This window comes from Chiloscyllium punctatum, chromosome 30, assembly GCF_047496795.1.
Source record: "Chiloscyllium punctatum isolate Juve2018m chromosome 30, sChiPun1.3, whole genome shotgun sequence".
NCBI lineage: Eukaryota > Metazoa > Chordata > Chondrichthyes > Orectolobiformes > Hemiscylliidae > Chiloscyllium > Chiloscyllium punctatum.
The window spans coordinates 26,305,263-26,323,649 of record NC_092768.1 but is presented as its reverse complement, the minus strand read 5'-3'; the positions used below and the strand labels follow the sequence as shown (position 1 = coordinate 26,323,649).

General features: G+C 42.1%; 1 protein-coding gene across 3 annotated transcripts; it reads right to left on the bottom strand.

The window, feature by feature from the left end:
- Positions 1-1,594: 1,594 nt before the first annotated feature.
- LOC140455313 (zinc-binding protein A33-like) lies at positions 1,595-17,082 on the bottom strand. 3 transcript variants are annotated; one of them, XM_072550086.1, is made up of 6 exons: positions 16,445-17,082; positions 16,263-16,358; positions 15,921-16,169; positions 15,461-15,483; positions 10,072-10,178; positions 1,595-3,808 (listed from the first exon to the last, which is right to left on the bottom strand). In XM_072550086.1, the coding sequence occupies exons 1-6, from the start codon at positions 16,853-16,855 to the stop codon at positions 3,258-3,260; spliced, it is 1,437 nt and encodes a 478-aa protein (XP_072406187.1). In that variant the 5' UTR covers positions 16,856-17,082; the 3' UTR covers positions 1,595-3,257. The 3 variants fall into 3 exon arrangements, with proteins under 3 accessions (XP_072406187.1, XP_072406190.1, XP_072406188.1); XM_072550089.1 differs by having other exon boundaries at positions 15,936-16,169; XM_072550087.1 differs by having other exon boundaries at positions 16,269-16,358.
- Between the last annotated feature and the right edge of the window lie 1,305 nt (positions 17,083-18,387).

Sequence of the window (18,387 nt, the reverse complement as noted above, 5' to 3'; positions counted from 1 at the left end):
GGGATTCAGGGTGAGCTTGCCAATTGGATACATAAGTGGCTTATGGACTGGAGACAGAGAGAGATGGTGGACTAGAAACCTGTCACCAGCGGTGTTCCACTGGGATTGTTTTTGAGTCCTCTTTTGTCTGTCATTTATATAAATTATTTGGATGGCATGGTTAGTAAGTTTGTGGATGACATCAAAATTATTGCATAGTAGACAGTGAAGAAGGTTTTCTCAGAATACAAAGAGTCCATGATCAAATGGATCTACGGGCTAAAAATGGAAGATGGAGTTCAAAGTGGATAAATGCTAGGTATTGCATTTTGGTTCAACAAACAAGAGAAAAGTATATAAAATTAATGGAAGGACCTTGGGTAGTGTTGTGGAATAGAAGGCCCTAAGAGTGTACGTACATAATTTTTGATTTTTGTATCACATGTTGACAACATGGTTAAAAAGGGATTTGACATGCACCTCCATTTAGGGCCCCAAACAGTCCTTCCAGGTGAGACAGAGCTTCACCGGCCTCTCTCCAACCTAGTTTACTGCATCAGGTGCTCACAATGTGGTCTTCTCTACACTGGGGAGACCAAAATTAAACTTAGGGAGCAGTTCATCAAGCATCTCAGCCAAACCCACAGGGGCCGACTGGATCTCCCCATCACCGCCCATTTTAATTCCCCTTCTCACTGTCTTTCCAACATGACCATCCTTGGCCTCCTCCATTGCCAAAGTAAACCAAACCGCAAACTGGAGGAACAACACCTCATCTTCCACCTGGGCAGCTTACAGCCTGGAGGACTCAACACTGAGTTGTCCAATTTCAAATAACCTCCCATCCCAACCCCTCCCCCTCCCTTCCAGTCCCACCTGCCACCAACCAGAATCATTCCTCCCACTGACTATCCAGGTTGCATTCTCCACCTGTCTTCACTTGTTCCCACTTTACCACCCTGCTCCCACCACCTTGTTTATCTGCAGTTCCCCCTACACCCATCCCCAGTCCTGAAGAAGGGTTAGACCTGAAACATCAACTTCTCCACCTCCTGATGCTGCCTGGTTTGCTGTGTACTTCCAGCTTCCTGTCTGTCTTCATTGCTTAGTCCTTTGAGTATAGGAGTTGAGAAGTTGTACTGAGGTTGTACAGGATGTTGGGGAGTCCTTTTCTGGAATACTGTGCCCAGTTATAGTAAAGATATTATTAAGCTGGAGAGAGTTCAGAAGAGATTTACCAGAAGGTTGCTGGGTATGGAAGGATTTTATTATAAAGAAAGGCTGGATAGGCTGGATTTTTTTTCACTGGACTGTACGAGGTTGAGAGGTGACCTGATAGAAATTTATAAAACAATGAGATGTATAGAGTTAATGGTAGTTGTCTTTTCCCTTGGAAGAGGATTTCAAGTCTAGGGGGTACACTTTGAAGGTGAGAAGAAAGAGATTTTAAGAAGATATGAGTGGCATTTTTTTTTCACAGAGGGGGTGGTTCATGTGTAGAAATTTAGATAGGTACATGAATAAGAAAGGTTTTGTGGGGGGTGGGGGGGGGGGCGGAATATGGACCAACATCAGACAGGAGGGATTCGTTTAGTTTGGCATTATATTCAGGGTCTGTTTCTGGGCTGTATAACTTTAGGACAAATGGAGTTTAATCCAGACAAATGTGAGGTGATGGATTTTGGAAGGACAAGTACAGGTGGAAATTACACAGTCAATGGCAGAACCATTCACAGATCACTGAGGGTGACAGCACAGGTAGATAAGATTGTTTAAAAAAAGTCTTATTGCATGCTTGTCTACAATGGAAGGGGCATCGAGTATAAAGATAGACAAGTTATGTTGCAGCTTCATAGAACTTTAGTTCTGGTCACCACACGAGCAGAAGTATGTGGATGCTTTGAAGAGTGCACAGAAAAAGTTTACCAGGATGTTTTCAGGTATGGGAAGTCCATTATGAAAAAAAGTTGGATAGACCAGGTTTACTTTCACTGGAACACAGGAGGTTAAGGGGTAACCTGTTAGAGGTTTATAAGATTGTGAATGTCATGATAGAGTGGACAGTATGAGGCTTTTTCCCAGGGTGGAGGGCTCAATTGCTATGGGACACAGGTTCAAGTTGCAAGGAGGGAAGTTTAAAAGAGATGAGCGAGGCATGTTTTTCACACAAAGGGTAGTGAGTGCCAGGAATGCACTGCCAGAGGAGGTGGTGGAAACAGACATAATAGCAGCATTGAAGAAACACTTGAATGAATACATGAATAGGAAGGGAATAGAGGGATATGGATCCAGGGTCAAAGCGACTGTTCCTATGCTGTATTGTTCATTGTTCTTTGACTGTGTAACTATGAATCCGTTAACTTTCTAATGCATACCAACTGAAATGTTTAATGCAGTTACACGTTATCTATTCACGGCAAACTGATCTGTATATTTCACATACTAGTCCAGATATCAAATGAGCATTCACAGCAGTCTCACCCCATTTAGGTGATTGAATGACACAAGGTAGGTTCCTATCATAATGTATATTCAAAGGTGCCAAAACATACAAATTTCCACCTCTCCAATTTTCTGGAGAGTGACATTTTAGGCAATATATACAGACTTTTGTAAAATCAGTTTCCTTCATCGGTGATACTAAATGACGGAAGTATGATACCACAGCTTGGATTTAGTCAACCCAGCATTTTTACAACAAATAAACACGCAACAAATTAAAATAAACAGGAAATAATGAAAATATTCAGCAGACTACATTCTCATACCTGGTAATTTGTACAATGCAGAGCATTTTTTTTAAAATGCTGTTTTGTTTTCTGCCTCACCCCTTCCCTATATTATGCGTCTCATTACCCCCTCTCACTTCTTGTTGGTGAAATGTTTTGGTGTCCCCCATTGAAAGATTCCACTGAGCCCAGTCTGAGAACCATTAACTGATTCATCTCCAACACTGTCATGAGGCACCTCCTTCAGCCAATGGAATAACATTTCAGGCAGGAAGGTCCCTGCATTCCTGCAGCTCACAGCTCATTCTACCCAGTAAGTCTCTCTCTCTCTATACAGTATTGAGCTTCTATTTGTTTCTTCTCTCCCCCTCCTTCTTTCCCCCAGCCCTACACAGCTCCTTGCTGATCTTTCAGTTCTCAGTTCCGATACAGAGTTTATTCCCGGAATGTTAACCTGGCTTCTCTCTCCACCTGTGACTGAGACCGACCCCCATCAGTTTACAGTTGGCAGGAGGCAGGGGGATGGAATGACATTATGGGATGGATCTGTCAGTGCCCTTTGATCCCATAGATTGTCAACGGGGCAGAGTTACTCCCGTCCTCATTCCATCCCGGACTGAAGATGGGAAAGACCCTCTCATGGAAAGTGTGGGTGAAAGTGTGGAGATGGGACATGTTATCTGCATTGTAAAATGACACCTGTCCACACTCATAGTCCAGGAAAACCCCGATCTTCTGGGGATTCTCACTTAAGTTGAGGGGGGTTAATGAGGGAGCTGTCACAGCAAAATACCCTCTTCCAGGATTAAGCCACAAAATCCAGTAGCCAAGCTTTGGCCTCGGAACTATAATCCCTTTCCTGTTGACAGACTCTCGAGATGCTCCCAAAATCCATTCAGTCTTGTTTCCCACTTCCACCTCCCAGTAATGTCTCCCTGATGTGAATCCCTCTGATCCCAGCACACACAGCCAGGAATCAAATCTCTCCGGGGAGTCAGGGAGTGGCTGATTTTCGTCTCCGAGTCTCAAAGTGGTTCGGTCCTCAGACAGGTTGAGCCGGGGATTCGCTGTGTTTGGATCCAGAGTCAGAGAGGCTGGAACTGGAAGAAATTAAAAAATTTAACAGTGTCAGTGAGTTAAAGATAGGGAGGCGAGGTGCTGGTGCAACGTTAGAGAGCACCCTGAAGGGAGAAAAATGAGAGACAGAAATTGGTAGAGGGAAGGCAATGGAGAACAGACTGTGTGGTGCCAAGAAAGGGATTAAATGAAAGACCAAAGGATTGGGGAAAGGGCAGTGAGCAGAGAGGGACTGTGGAAGGGAAGAGGAAGAGGCAGCGTGTCAAGGAGGGGGAGAGGGAGTGACAAAGCTGAAGATGGTGATTGAGTGAGCTTCAGAATGGTTGAAGACAAAAATAATGTAGTGGCTCGAGACAGGAAGCTCTGAATTTCATGTAAGTTTTGGACTTCTCATCTCCTAAACAATTTCAAATGGGGGATTACAATACTTCAAGTGTGTGGAAACATAACTTCTCTTTTTGCTAAAAATGTGGACAATATAATATAAAAGCAGCAAAATGCGTTCAGTATTTCAATGTACTTGGTGGAAGTGATGCTTGAATACAGTGATACTAACGATGGACCATCATCTTGCTGGGCTAAAACATGCAAATGAACAACTCGGGAAAAAGTACCTAGTTTGATATTCTCAGCCACACTGCCATTCATGAATAAATTATGTACAAAATCTATTTGAAATGAACGTGACTCCAGGCACCAGCAAAAACAAAATGTAAAAAGACAAAGTAGGCACAGTCAGTACATTACCTATAATGCACAAACATTAATAATCAAAAATAATGCATGACATCAATATGAAGACCTCTGTTTTTAAAGTACTTGAAACATATTCTCTTTTGCGTAGGTTTCAACCAACCCTGGATGTTCAGTGGGGAACAACAAATCAATTAAGTCCTTCTTCCCTTCACCCACACTCAAACTGTGATCAACTCCTGTCTCCTCACAACACACACCTGTCTTCCAAACCCACCTCCTTGCGTCCACACACTCAAATCACTCACTTGCTTTCAACAACATAAGCACTCTCTAATCGCCTTCTCCTTTTTCCCTGCAATTCCTGGCTTTCTCCAACTTGCCCATATGTCGGAGAGCTGGATCAGGAAAAACAGAATAGCAATAAGTAAGCAGATAATGAGAAACATTTCAAAAATCCTAAAACTTTGTTTTAAATAAAACGCTGTTTGTGATAAACCCAAAACTTTAGGCCTAGACGCCAGTCCTTAGCCCCACTCTTCTCTTTAATGAAAGGTATCCAGGTTCTTGAAATTCACATCTGGTTTCATAACACAGTTATTTTCTGTCTTATCAGACCATAAGCTGTGCAGAAATGAGGAAAGGTTGGGCTGGATAATAGTTTATCATTACTGTTTCACTTAAATGCACCCACCAAAATGAATGTAACGGTTGCCAGTACAGGAACTGACAGGAAATCTAGGGTAGTCTTGCACATGTGGGATAGAGGTAAAATAGTGTTACTTCTGCAATCATAATTACTTATGCAAGGTAAATGAACTCACACCAGTGTATAATTGTTTCAACCAAGAGCTGAGTCAACAAGAATGAAAACTCTGTGAAGGAAATATATAATTGTTTTTGTATTAGCTGAAATGTGCATACAAGAATGAAATGTGCCTGCAAACAATGGTAGATGTTACAGACAAATAGATAAGGTGTTGTGAGGGTGTAGATTAAGCCAGATATGCCTGTACAAATAGTAGTTATAAGCATCTGTTTCCCACTTTTGCAAAAACAAAAACAAACCTCAACTAAAAGGTCATAAGGCTCAATATGGATGAGGGATGGGAGGAAATGTTACAAGTAAGGGAAACAGATGGCAGTGAAGGAGGATATACCTAACAATGGACTACAGCAGGATGTGGTGAAATGACAAAGTAAAACTTGTACTTTGTTATGCATAAGGCCGGATAAGGCAAGAGATAAACAATAGTAATGGGAACTCGGTTCAGAGTAGTAGGAGGAAGGAAGGAGAAACGAATCCTATATAAGATATGTACTTGCTAAACTCTGCGTGTCTATTTTAGGCACCACGCTTGCAAGCGTATAATAAACAATCCTGTTGGTTCAGATCTTGTCTCGGACTGAAATTATTGAAGTGAGTGAGCTTCGTTTCTCATACACAGAATTTGTTATTATGGTAGGGTACGGTTGGGGTGGTGTACTGGGGAGGGGGGGTTAGTTGTGGGCAAATCTCATTTAAAAACACATTCTCCATGAAAAAAAACAGCAGGTTTCAGAATCACACAATTTTTGCAGTGCTGAAGCAAGAATACCACAACTGGGATTTATTTTAATGTAATTCTGCCATCACCTCCCTGTAACACTGCACATTGATAGTCAGTTATCTGAAAACAATCTCTTTTTGAGTGATTCAATTGAATCTCCTTGCATCAGGCTCTCAGACAGAACATTCCAAACTTTAAACACTTACTGCCTGCAAGAGTTGCGTTCTCAACCACTTTTGCTCCTTTTGCTAATTACTTTAAAGATGTCCAAAAACAAAACCTGAAACAACTGCAGATGCTGGAAATCTGAAACAAAAACAGAAATTGCCAGGAATGTCTGGCGAGCATCTGTGAAGAGAAATCAGAGTTAACATATTGGGTCCAGTTACCCTTCTTCAGAATTTTAAATATCTGCTCCCTCACTCTTGGTCCTTTCACATGAGGGGAAGTAGAAAATCTTTCATCTATTCTCTCCAGATGCCTCATGATTATCAATGCCGGACACCAAATCTCTTCTCAACCTTCTTTCCTCCAAGGTAACAATCCTTACTTCGCTGATTTATTTTCACAACACAGGATTCTTATCCATCCAACGTCTTAATTTGAGCCTTAAAATATTGTTCCAAAAATGCATACCATACTCCAATTGGCACCAATCTGGAATTGCATAAATGGCAGGAAATGTAATGCAGATCAGAAGGCTTTAGATTTATGGAGACTTGGGACTGGTTCTCAGACAGCTATAAGCTGCACATAGAGGATCGATTATACCTTAGCAGGAACAAGGTTAGTACCCTCACAGGGAGCTTGCAAATGCAGTTGAGGAGGGTTTAAAATCATTTGTCTGGAGATGGGGACCCAAGTGGGAATTCAGAAAGAAGTTGAAAGTTGTAAATGAAAGCGGAAAGAACTGAAATCAAATCTCAATTTAAATTCACAAAATATGTGCAGTGTTAAAAGGGGGTAAGTCTCGTGGTTGCATGTAACAACATAGGTTAAATGATCATACAGATTTAAGTAAAACTACATAATTTAGTTACCATTATGGAGCTGTGGCTGGAGGATGTCCAGCCCTAGTAACTGAACCTTAATTCAACATGTTTCCTTCAACGTTTAGGTTGGAAAGAAAGAAACTTTGGTGAGACAATACTGAAAATAAGGGATGGAATCAGTATATTATTAGGAGAAAAACTCACTGTGGATAGTTTGTAGAATATTTGGGGGTTACATTGAGAAACAGCAGAAGACTATACACACTGGTAGAAGTGGATAATAGGCAACCAAATAGTAATGGTAGGGTAAGGTATGCCATAAATCAGTAAAGTAGAATTGCCTGTAGCAAGGGGAATACAGTGATCATGGATAACTTCAATTCATGTATAAACAGGATCAATCCACTTCATTCCAGTGCTGTGTAGGAAAAATTTCTGGAATGTGTTTGAGGAAGTTTTCTGGAGCCAGATTAATTTAGCTCATTAGCTAGTATTATGCAATGAGAAAGGACTAATTAATAATTTTGTTGCAAAATGATCTTTTGGGGCTTTAACCATGGTAAAATCATTAAGTTTTTCAAAGATGTGGTTTAATCTGAAACTAAGGGCTTAAATCAAAGCAAGGTTAACTATGAAGAGGAAACTGGTTTAAAAAAAGATTAAGATGTACAATAGTAGATAGATAAAGACTAGCAGTTAAGACATAAATACTTTTCAAAAAAAAGTAAACATTAATTTGGAGGAAATGTAAAATTAAAAATGAGACAAAAGGATGGAAAAGAAAGTTGAAGATAATATGAAACCAAAGGAGGGTCCTTATGAAGTTGACAAAAAATGTAGTAAGTGAGTATTCTGTGATTTTTAGAATTCACAAAGTAGGAACTTTGATAAAGCTAGATTAGAACACACATGTAAAAATGGAAGAAACATAAAAATGGATTGAACAATACTCTATAGCTATATAAAGTGGAAACTATTAACAAAGTAAATCTTGGTCCATATCAGGAACAGAAAGGCATATTAACAACAGGAAATCCAGACATGGCAGAGAAGGCAAAGAATTGCTTGTTCTATATTCACAGTGGAAAACACAAAAAGTCTCCACAAAATAATTAAGACCACCGGCCTAGTGAGCGTGTGAAATTGACAGAAATTAGTATCAGACCAAATGTCATATTGGAACAAACAACGGGACCAAATGGACACATTCAGAGAACCCAATGACTTCACCCTGCAATGTTTTAATAATTGGCTGCAGATATAATGAGGGTCATTTTCCAGCGTTGTTTTAGTCCGCAATCGTGCTTACAAATTGAATGGTTTGAAGAGGTTTTTTTTCACTCTTTAAGATGAAAGGCAGAGATAAAGCACTGAATTACAACTACATTTGCAATAAAATTCCTGTATTTTGAATGTGAGCATTGCTCAAAAATGATTCATTGTCTCTGAAGATCTATGGGTCTTGCTGGAAGCAAGGAGTCAGCTTTTAAGTGCAAAGGTGTTTCTTTCTCTTTTTAATAAAATTTACCTATGACCATGAGGCAAGTTGATACTTTTTGTTGCTCCTCACTCCTTTCCTTTCCCTCTGACCCCACCCCATCCCTCTGTTGTATTTATGCCATCCTGTGCACACCTCCCCTCCCTGCCCCCACACGCATGCATTGGAGGCGTCTGTCAGTTTCCTGCCTTTTGCCTTCTCTCGTTAGAGGACCTATGTTTCTACATTTGAAAACCATAGAAACAGTTTAGGGTAGACTTACAGGATTGTTGCCAGGGTTGAAGGTTTTGAGCCAAGAAGGAGAGGCTGAATAGGCTGGGGCTGTTTTCCTTGGAGCATCAGAAGCTGAGGGGTGACCTGATAGAAGTTTATAAAATAATGAGGGGCATGGATAGGACCAACCGACAAGGTATTTTCCCTGGGGTGGGGGAGTCCAGGACTAGAGGGAATAGGTTCAGGGTGAGAGAGAAGCTTTAAAAGGGACCGAAGGGGCAACCTTTTCATGCAGAGGGTGGTGCATGTATGAAATGAGCTGCCAGAGGAAGTATTGGAAGCTGGTACAAGCATTTAAGAGACATCTGAACGGCTATTTGAATAGGAAGGGTTTAGAGGGATATGGGCTAAGTGCTGGCAAATAGGACTAGATTAGATTTGGAGATGCCAGTGTTGGACTGGGGTGTACAAAGTTAAAAATGAAACAACTCAGGTTGTAGCCCAACAGCTTTAATTGGAAGCACTAGCTTTCAAAGCACTCTGAAAGCTAGTGCTTTCAATTAAACCTGTTGGACTATAATCTGATGTTGTGTGATTTTTAAATTTAGGACTAGATTAGGTTAGGATATCTGGTCGGCATGGACGAGTTGGACTGAATGGCTTGTTTCCGTGCTGTTCACCTCTATGATTCTATGATTGTTATAGTAAAGACTAAACCTCAGATCGGTCTCTGTTCTAATTCATAGTCTGAAGTGAGCAGTGATTTCCCTGATACATTGTCCACACAATCAATGGAGTTGTTTGAAAAAATAATAATTTCACAATCTGAACAATTGCGCTGAGCTCTCTTTTTCATGAATTTGAGGATAGTCCTAATTTTTTATAGGCTGTTTGACCGTGTTAAATCCAGAGATATTTTCTAAGTCTTGAATCCTAACAAAATTGAATAATATCAGCCCACAGCCTCCCTGATCCAGTGCAGATTTGCAATCGCTGCAGTTTCCTATTTGTCTCAATTTCAATTCCAATTCCACCTGAAATGGTTAACTGCCTGTTAGAACATTATTCTTTTTAATGACTTCCTGGTCGCCAAGGGGTTCAAGTCCTGTCTGTTCATGCTGTGGCCAGGGGTCCACTGTTCTGGCTATAAACTTCCCTTCATCGCTTTAACATCACATGCTGATGACCTCAGGCACTTACCCAGAGGAATTCACAGAAAACAAAGTAGACAATGGACAATCTCCTGCTGTCAGCTACTGACAATGTGAACATTTAACTTGGCACCTTGGAGTCCTACACAACTGCACTTACAATCAAGAAATTAGATATAGGAGTTTTACCTGGGACAATGGCGTTGAACATTCCTCTCCAGATCATGTACTGCAACGGGCCGTTGAACTTTCCAATAGTCAGGTTTATCGAAATTAACTGATGTACATCACTAATCCTATAAATATTAAACAGTTTGTGGTTAAGGAAAAAGCATTTGTTAGGATATTTGAGAAATAATTTAAGATTTCAATTTTTTTTTTACCTTAGTGATTGTGGTAGAGATAAAATGTTAATCTCGTTTCTGTAACTGAGCAAAAATTAATGACAAATGCAAGGAAGGAGTATGGAAACGCCCAGGGCAAGAAATAGGCCCACAGCCTGAAAACCAATTAGTTGCTAAGACATCACACACTGCAGGAGGGGACATGCATTAGCCCATGCACTCAGTGGATTATAAACAGCTTGGAGAACAAAGACAGAGGTTGGGAATACCCAAAACCCCATGCCCAACTATATAATACGTGCCCCTCAACTCTGCAGGAATCCTGTTGTCTAGATTTGGCCTCTTGATCATGTCTGAAATTAATAGCTGCACTATGGGTGGTAGGACCACGGCGATCAATTACCTCTGCAATTCCCTTCCTGATTTTCTAATTTCTAAGTCTCTCTTCCTTATTTTCAAAAACACTCTCTATGTTATAGCTCTGGAGTCAATAGACAATAGGTGCAGGAGACGCTATTCTGCCCTTCGAGCCTGCACCACCATTCATTATGATCATGACTGTTCCAGTCTTATCTCCATAACCCTTGATTCCACTATCCTTGAGAGCTCTATCCAACTCTTTCTTAAATGAATCCAAAGACTGGGCCTCCACTGCCCTCTGAGGCAGAGCATTCCACACAGCCACCAATCTCTGGGTGAAGAAGTTTCTCCTCATCTCAGTCCTAAATGGTCTACCCCGTATTTTTAAGCTGTGTCCTTTAGTTCGACACTCACCCATCAGCGGAAACATGTTTCCTGCCTCCAGAGTGTCCAATCCTTTAATAACCTTATATGTCTCAATCAGATCCCCACTCAGTCTTCTAAACTCAAGGGTATACAAGCCCAGTCGCTCCAGTCTTTCAGCGTATGGTAGTCCCGCCATTCCAGGAATTGACCTCGTGAACCTACGCTGCACTCTCTCAATAGCCAGAAAGTCTTTCCTAAACTTTGGAGACCAGAACTGCACACAATACTCCAGGTGTGGTCTCACCAGGCCCTGTACAGCTGCAGAAGAACCTCTTTGCTTCTATACTCAATCCCTCTTGTTATGAAGGCCAGCATGCTATTAGCCTTCTTCACTACCTGCTGTACCTGCATGCTTACCTTCATTGACTGGTGTACAAGAACACACAGATCTCTTTGGACTGCCCCTTTACCTAAATTGATTCCATTTAGATAGTAATCTGCCTTCCTGTTCTTGCCACCAAAGTGGATAACCATACATTTATCCACATTAAACTGCATCTGCCATGCACGTGTCCACTCACCTAACTTGTCCCAGTCACCCTGTAATCTCCTAACATCCTCCTCACATTTCACCCTGCCACCCAGCTTAGTATCGTCAGCAAATTTGCTAATGTTATTACTAATACCATCTTCTTTATCATTAATATATATTGTAAAAAGCTGTGGTCCCAACATTGATCCCTGCGGTACCCCACTGGTCACTGCCTGCCATTCTGAAATGGAGCCGTTTATCACTACTCTTTGTTTCCTGTCAGCCAACCAACTTTCAATCCAAGTTAGTACTTTTCCCTCAATACCATGCACCCTAATTTTGCTCACTAACCTCCTATGTGGGACTTTATCAAGAGCTTTCTGAAAGTCCAGGTACACTACATCGACTGGATCTCCCTTGTCCATCTTCAGAGTTACATCCTCAAAAAAATTCCAGATGATTAGTCAAGCATGACTTTCCCTTCATAAATCCATGCTGACTCTGACCTATCATGTTACTACTATCCAGATGTGCAGTAATTTCTTCCTTTATAATTGACTCCAGCATCTTTCCCACCACTGAGGTCAGACTAACTGGTCTATAATTCCCTGGTTTCTCTCTCAAACCTTTCTTTAAAAGTGGGACAATATTAACCACCCTCCAATCCACAAGAACTGATCCCAAATCTATCGAACTCTGGAAACTAATCACCAACGCATCCACGCTTTCTCGAGCCACCTCCTTCAGTACCCTGGGATGTAGACCATCAGGCCCCGGCGACTTATCAACCTTCAGACCGAACAGTCTCTCCAACACCAATTCCTGGCAAATATAAATTCCCTTCAGTTCAGGTCCTTCAGCCACTGTTACCTCAGGGAGATTGCTTGTGTCTTCCCCATTGAACACAGATCTGAAGTACCAATTCAATTCTTCTGCCATTTCTTTTCTCCCCATAATATATTCCCCTGTTTCTATCTTCAAGGGCCCAATTTTAGTCTTAACCATTTTTTTGCCTTTCACATACCTAAAAAAGCTTTTACTATCCTCCTTTATATTTTTGGTCAGTTTACCTTCGTACCTCATTTTCTCTCTGCGTATTTCCTTCTTAGTAATCGTCTGTTGTTCTTTAAAAGCTTCCCAGTCCTCTGTTTTCCCACTTATCTTTGCTATGTTATACTTTTTCTCTTTTGACTTTATATGTTTCTTAACTTCGCTCATCAGCCATGGCCACCCATGCCTCCTCCTAGGATCTTTCTTCCTTTTTGGAATGAACTGATCCTGCATCTTCTGCATTATACACAGAAATATCTGCCATTGTTCCTCCACTGTCATCCCTGCTAAGGTATTGCACCATTGAACTTTGGCCAGCTCCCCCCTCATAGATACACAGTTCCCTTTATTCAACTGAAATTTTGTCACTTCCGATTGTACCATCTTCCTCTCAAATTGCAGATTGAAGCTTATTGTATTATGGTCACTACTTCCCAATGGCTCCTTCACTTCGAGGTCCCTGATCAATTCTGGTTCGTTGCACAATACCAGATCCAGAACGGACTTCTCCCTGGTAGGCTCCAGCACCAGCTATTCTAAGAATCCATCTCAGAGGCACTCCACAAAGTCTCTTTCTTGAGCTCCAATACCATTCTGATTCTCCCAGTCTACCTGCATGTTGAAATCCCCATAACAATTGTAGTAACATCTTTGCAACAGGCCAATTTCAGCTCCTGATTCAACTTACATCCGACATCCAGACTACTGTTTGGGGGCCTGTAGATAACTCCCAAGAGGGTCTTTTTACCCTTAGAATTTCTCAGCTCTATCCATACTGACTCTACATCCCCTGATTCTAGGTCCCCCCATGCCAGGAACTGAATATAATCCCTTACTAACATGGCCACCCCACCCCCCTGCCCATCAGTCTGTCCTTACGATAGCACATGTAGCCTTGAATATTCATTTCCCAGGCCCTGTCCACTTGAAGCCACGTCTCATTTATCCCCACAATCTCGTATCTGCCAATTTCCAAAAGAGCCTCAAGCTCATCCGTCTTATTTCTAATGCTTCGTGCATTCATATATAGTATTTTTAATTTGTTACTGTCCTCACCCTTCCCATCAACTCCTATTTTGCTCAACCTTACAGTATGATCCCTTTTTGAGTTTTCTGCTTCATTGATACAGTTGTCTTTCTTGACTTCCCTTGTTCTAACTTTCCCTTCAATTTCCTTCTTTAACATCCAGTTTGTCCCCTCCCCCCGCTACTTAGTTTCAACGCAGCTGTGCTGCAGTAGCAAACCTGCCTGCCAGAATGCTGGTTCCCAACCTATTAAGGTGCAAACTGTCTCTCTTGTATAATTTATGCTTACCACAAAACATACCCCAGTGATCCAAAAATTTAAGTCCTTGCTTCCTGCACCAGTTCCCCAGCCACACGTTCTCCCTGTTTCTGGCCTCACCAGCCTGAGGAACTGGAAGCAAACCGGAGATAACCTTGGACGTCCTGCTTTTCAGCCTTCTTCCTAGTTCTCCGAAGTCCCACTGTAGTATGTACCTCCTCTTCTTCCTGACATCATTTGTGCCGACATGTACCACTACCTCTGGTTCTTCACCTTCATCCTTGAGGATTTCTTGCACTCTGTCTGTGATGTCTTTAACCCTGGCACCAGGAAGGCAACACACCATCCTCAAGTCCCGCCTGCTGCCACAAAAACCCCGGTCAGTTCCTGTTACTATGGAGTCCCCTATTACCACAGCTCTGTGCGACGTCCAACTCTTCCGCTCTGCCTCCACGGCAACTTTTGATTGACAGACCTGGCCTCCTCGTAGAGTGGCAGTGTCATCTGTCTCTACTGTTTCCAAAAGATTCAACTTGTTCCTGACAGGTACTTCCCCCGGGGTCTGTTGCACCAGTCTCCTCTCTGCCTTCCTCATCGTCTGCTCTCTTCTGTTTGAATATTTCATTATGCAAGTCGATATAATGTATTGCCTTCTAAAGCTTATGTAAAAATTGCCTGAGGGAAAAGGCACTATAGAAATGCAATTAATTCCTGCTGAATACAGAGTTAGAGTGTATAGTTTTTCTTTCTTTAAAAGTCTGAATGACCTTTAAGCTATGACTTTCTCAGGTTGATCTGAAGCCTTGCAGCAACATGGATCTTGCAAACATGGACACTGAGGCTTGCTCAGATTGAGCTGGATGATCACAGCTACGCAAACAGTATAACTCAGATGAAAGATCACCTCCTACCTCCAATCTGGGTTGTATTGTTTACATGGCATCTAGTCAATTTTAGAGTCATAGTCATAAAGATGTAGAGTGGACATCTTCGGACCCTTTGGCCCAACTCTTCCACGCTGATCAGTTAGCATAATGGAATCTTGCCCCGGCTGCCAGCGTTTGGCCCATATCCCTCTACACCTTTCCTATGCACATACTGATGCATTTTAAAATGTTGCAATTGTACCAGCCTCCAACACCTCCTGTATCAGCTCATTCCATACGCACATCACCTTCTGCGTGAAAATGTTGCCCCTTAAGTCTTTTTAAAAATTTTTTCCCTCTTACCTTAAACCTACGCCCTCTAATTTTGGACTCCCCCGCTCTGTGGAAAAGACCTTGTTTATTCACTCTATCCATGCCCCTCATGATTTTATAAACCTCTATCAGGTGACCCCTCAGCCTCCAATGATCCAGGGAAAAGAGCTCCGGCCTATTCAGCCTCTCCCTGTAGTTCAAACTCTCTAACGTTCTTGTAAACCTTCTTTGAACCCTTTCCTACAGCAGGTTAAAGTCAGTGTGTTGGTTATATAACGCTGAAATAAATACCGTAACAAGCTTCTGGTTATAAAACACACTCGTGCGCGAAGCATCAGCGGAGATGAACCAGCCTTTAGGTAATAGCGATAACCACAAAATAAATCTACAATCGCACTTTACTGTATTATTGAGCAAACTGTGCAAGTTTTTTGTGCCCTACCTTCTCTTCCGAATAGTTTCATCCTGAAATAAAGTAATTGCGAACAGTGAGGACGGTAGTAACAGGGTTCAAGGGGAGAGAGGCCGGTGAAACGAGCAAGCGCAACACGGAAGTGTAAATGTATTCCCGAAAGAGAGGCAAAATAAACTGGAATTCAACAGCAGCCGTTTACACATACACGCACATGTGAAACGGCAACATAATTGGAATGGGGCTTCCCGGGGGTAACAAAATGAGAGTTGGAAAGGAAACAACAATTAAATAAAATACTCAGGTCAGGTGTTACATTCCCCAAAAGTTGCCACGCATTCCGGAGGTATGTTGAGGAGCCAGTTAGCCCAGTAGCAACCGCAGGACATAACGCAAAACATAATCAGGCATTTAGATCTACTTCTATCTTTTTAGCAAATGTAATATTTGTTTTCCTTTTATAAGTTATTGAATCACTGAACTGACTCACAATATTTTCTGTCACCTTCAGAAACATCAGCTCGTCTTTTTCTTCCATCAGTTTCTGCAACTTTGAGAGTTTCTCCTCAATGGAATTTAAATTCTCCTGAATCTCACGAAGGTTTTTCTCCATCGGTTCGACAACCCTCTCCTCTTCTTCCCTGAGATCTCTGAGTAAACGCTGCTCTTTCTCAGTGAGAATCTGGTGCATTTTAGTGAACTCGGATGTGATGTGGGTCTGCAGACTGCTCGCCTTTTGCTACCAAATGAAATGTGAAACCTCATTAATGTCCCGCGATAAAGGGAACAAAATTAATCCAGATCCCAGAGAATCAGCACAGGGAGAGCTCACCCTCACTTCGGAAATCTTCCGTTTCTGGGTCAGTTCCGCTTGTAGAACCGTCGATTTCTTCTCTGCGAGAGAATCTAAGGAAGATTTCAACTGATCCTGGAATTGGAGAGAGAGAGAGAAAATACAGAATTAAAGTGTTAGATGGTGAAATTATAATAAAACTCTAACCTTTTAAAATTTACCTTGTACATCTCTACAGCTTCGTTCATTGGTAGGAAGCGGTGCTCTCTATGTTCCCGAGAATCTCTACAAATCAGACAGATCAATTTCTTGTCAGTTTCACAAAACAGCTTCAGATCTTCCTGATGTTTCTCACAGCGAATTTCACTTTCCTTCACTTTCGGATCCAGCTTAAAGTTTCGAGTTTTCTCCGCTAGGTTCGCTAAGGCCCTGTTTACCCTGAAGTTTCTTTCAGTAAATTCCTCTCTACATTCCGGGCAGGAGTTTATCTCCTTCTTTTCCCAACTCTGGGTGATACAGGAGCGGCAGAAGTTATGTCCACAATCTAGTGTAACCGGATTGGTGAAAAATTCCAGACAAATGGGACAAATTGCTTCCTCGCTGAAAATCTGTAACTGCTCTCTGGAAGACATGATCACACTCAGAACTTCCTGATTCAAATCCTCGTTACTTTGGATATTCGTACGCTGCGGAACATCTTCATTTCCAAGATTTCCTGGTGAGGTTCACTGCAATAGTCGTATATTATATCGTGAAGTATACCTTCAATTTTCTCACGGGTCGATAAAAAGTTAGCGCAGTTGGGAGAATGAACAGAGTTCGAGGACAGACGGGAAGAATTCAGTCCGCCGAAGGTGAGAGAATTGTACGTAATGTTGTAAAGGATGAGAGAGGGAGTTTCAGGAGGCGGAGAAGGGCGGGGTCAAGATGAGATTGCATTTTTCTCCAGTCTGGGCTCGCTTCCGCCTACCAAGGCTCTAGTGAACCTGTAACACCCGGATTTCTAAAGATTTAAAAAATCCCTGAAGAGGCAACCTTTTCATGCAGATGGTGGTGTGTGTCTGGAATGAGCTGCCAGACGAAGTGTTGGAGGCTGGTACAATTATAGCATTTAAAAGGCATCTGGACGGGAATATGAATAAGGAGGGTTGAGAGGGATATGGGCCAAGTGCTGGTGAATGGGATTAGATGAGTGCAAGGTTTGTGAAGGTTGTGAAAAAAAAAATCCATGCAACGACTGCCAGAAACACTGTGTAGGACAAACAGGAAGAATGTTAGCCACCAGGATACACAAACACCAGTTAGCCACAAAAAGACACGACCCTCACTCCCTCTTAGCCCTACACACTCAGGAAAAAAACCCACCATTTCAACTGGGACAGGCTAAGCAAAGACATGCCAGAGAATTCCTAGAGGTCTGGCACTCCAACCACAATGCCATAAACAAACACATAGGTCTAGATACCATCTATCAACCCCTCAGAAAATGAACAGGAAATGACATCACCACGAACCCCTAGAACCCCATCCAGGACAAACATATAAATAGAAAGCAGGAGACAACAGCTTTGCTTCACTTGGAGGTCCCCACTGATGATGTTACCTAGCCAGGTAATTAAACATCTGGATATCAAACCTACAGCTCAGTGAGCAAACCTACACCCTAGGGTCTAGATGAGGTTAGGATATCTTGTCGGCATGGACGAGTTGGACCGAAGGGTCTGTTTTCATGACTCTATGACTCTAAGTGACTATGTTCCTCCGAATTCCCCCACATTATCCTCCTCATCCCGAGTGTGAATCCTCGGAAGATCGGGGTTCCCTGGACTATATGGCAGGAATTACTTTACAATGCAGACAACATGTCCCATTCCAGACTTTCACTCACACTTTCAATGAGAGGCTCTTTCCTTTCTTCTATCTGGGAGGGAATATCGATTGGGAAAAACTCAGCCCTGCTGACAATCTGCAGGATTAAAGGGCACTGACAGATTCATCCCATAATTTCACCCCGTCCCCCTGCCTCCTGCCAGCTGTAAACTGATGGGGGGTTGGACTCAGTCACAGGTAGCGAGAGAAGCCAGGTTAACATCCGGGAATAAATCCTGTATTGGAACCGGGAACTGAAAGGTCAGCAACCAAATATACACAACTGGGGCGCTTG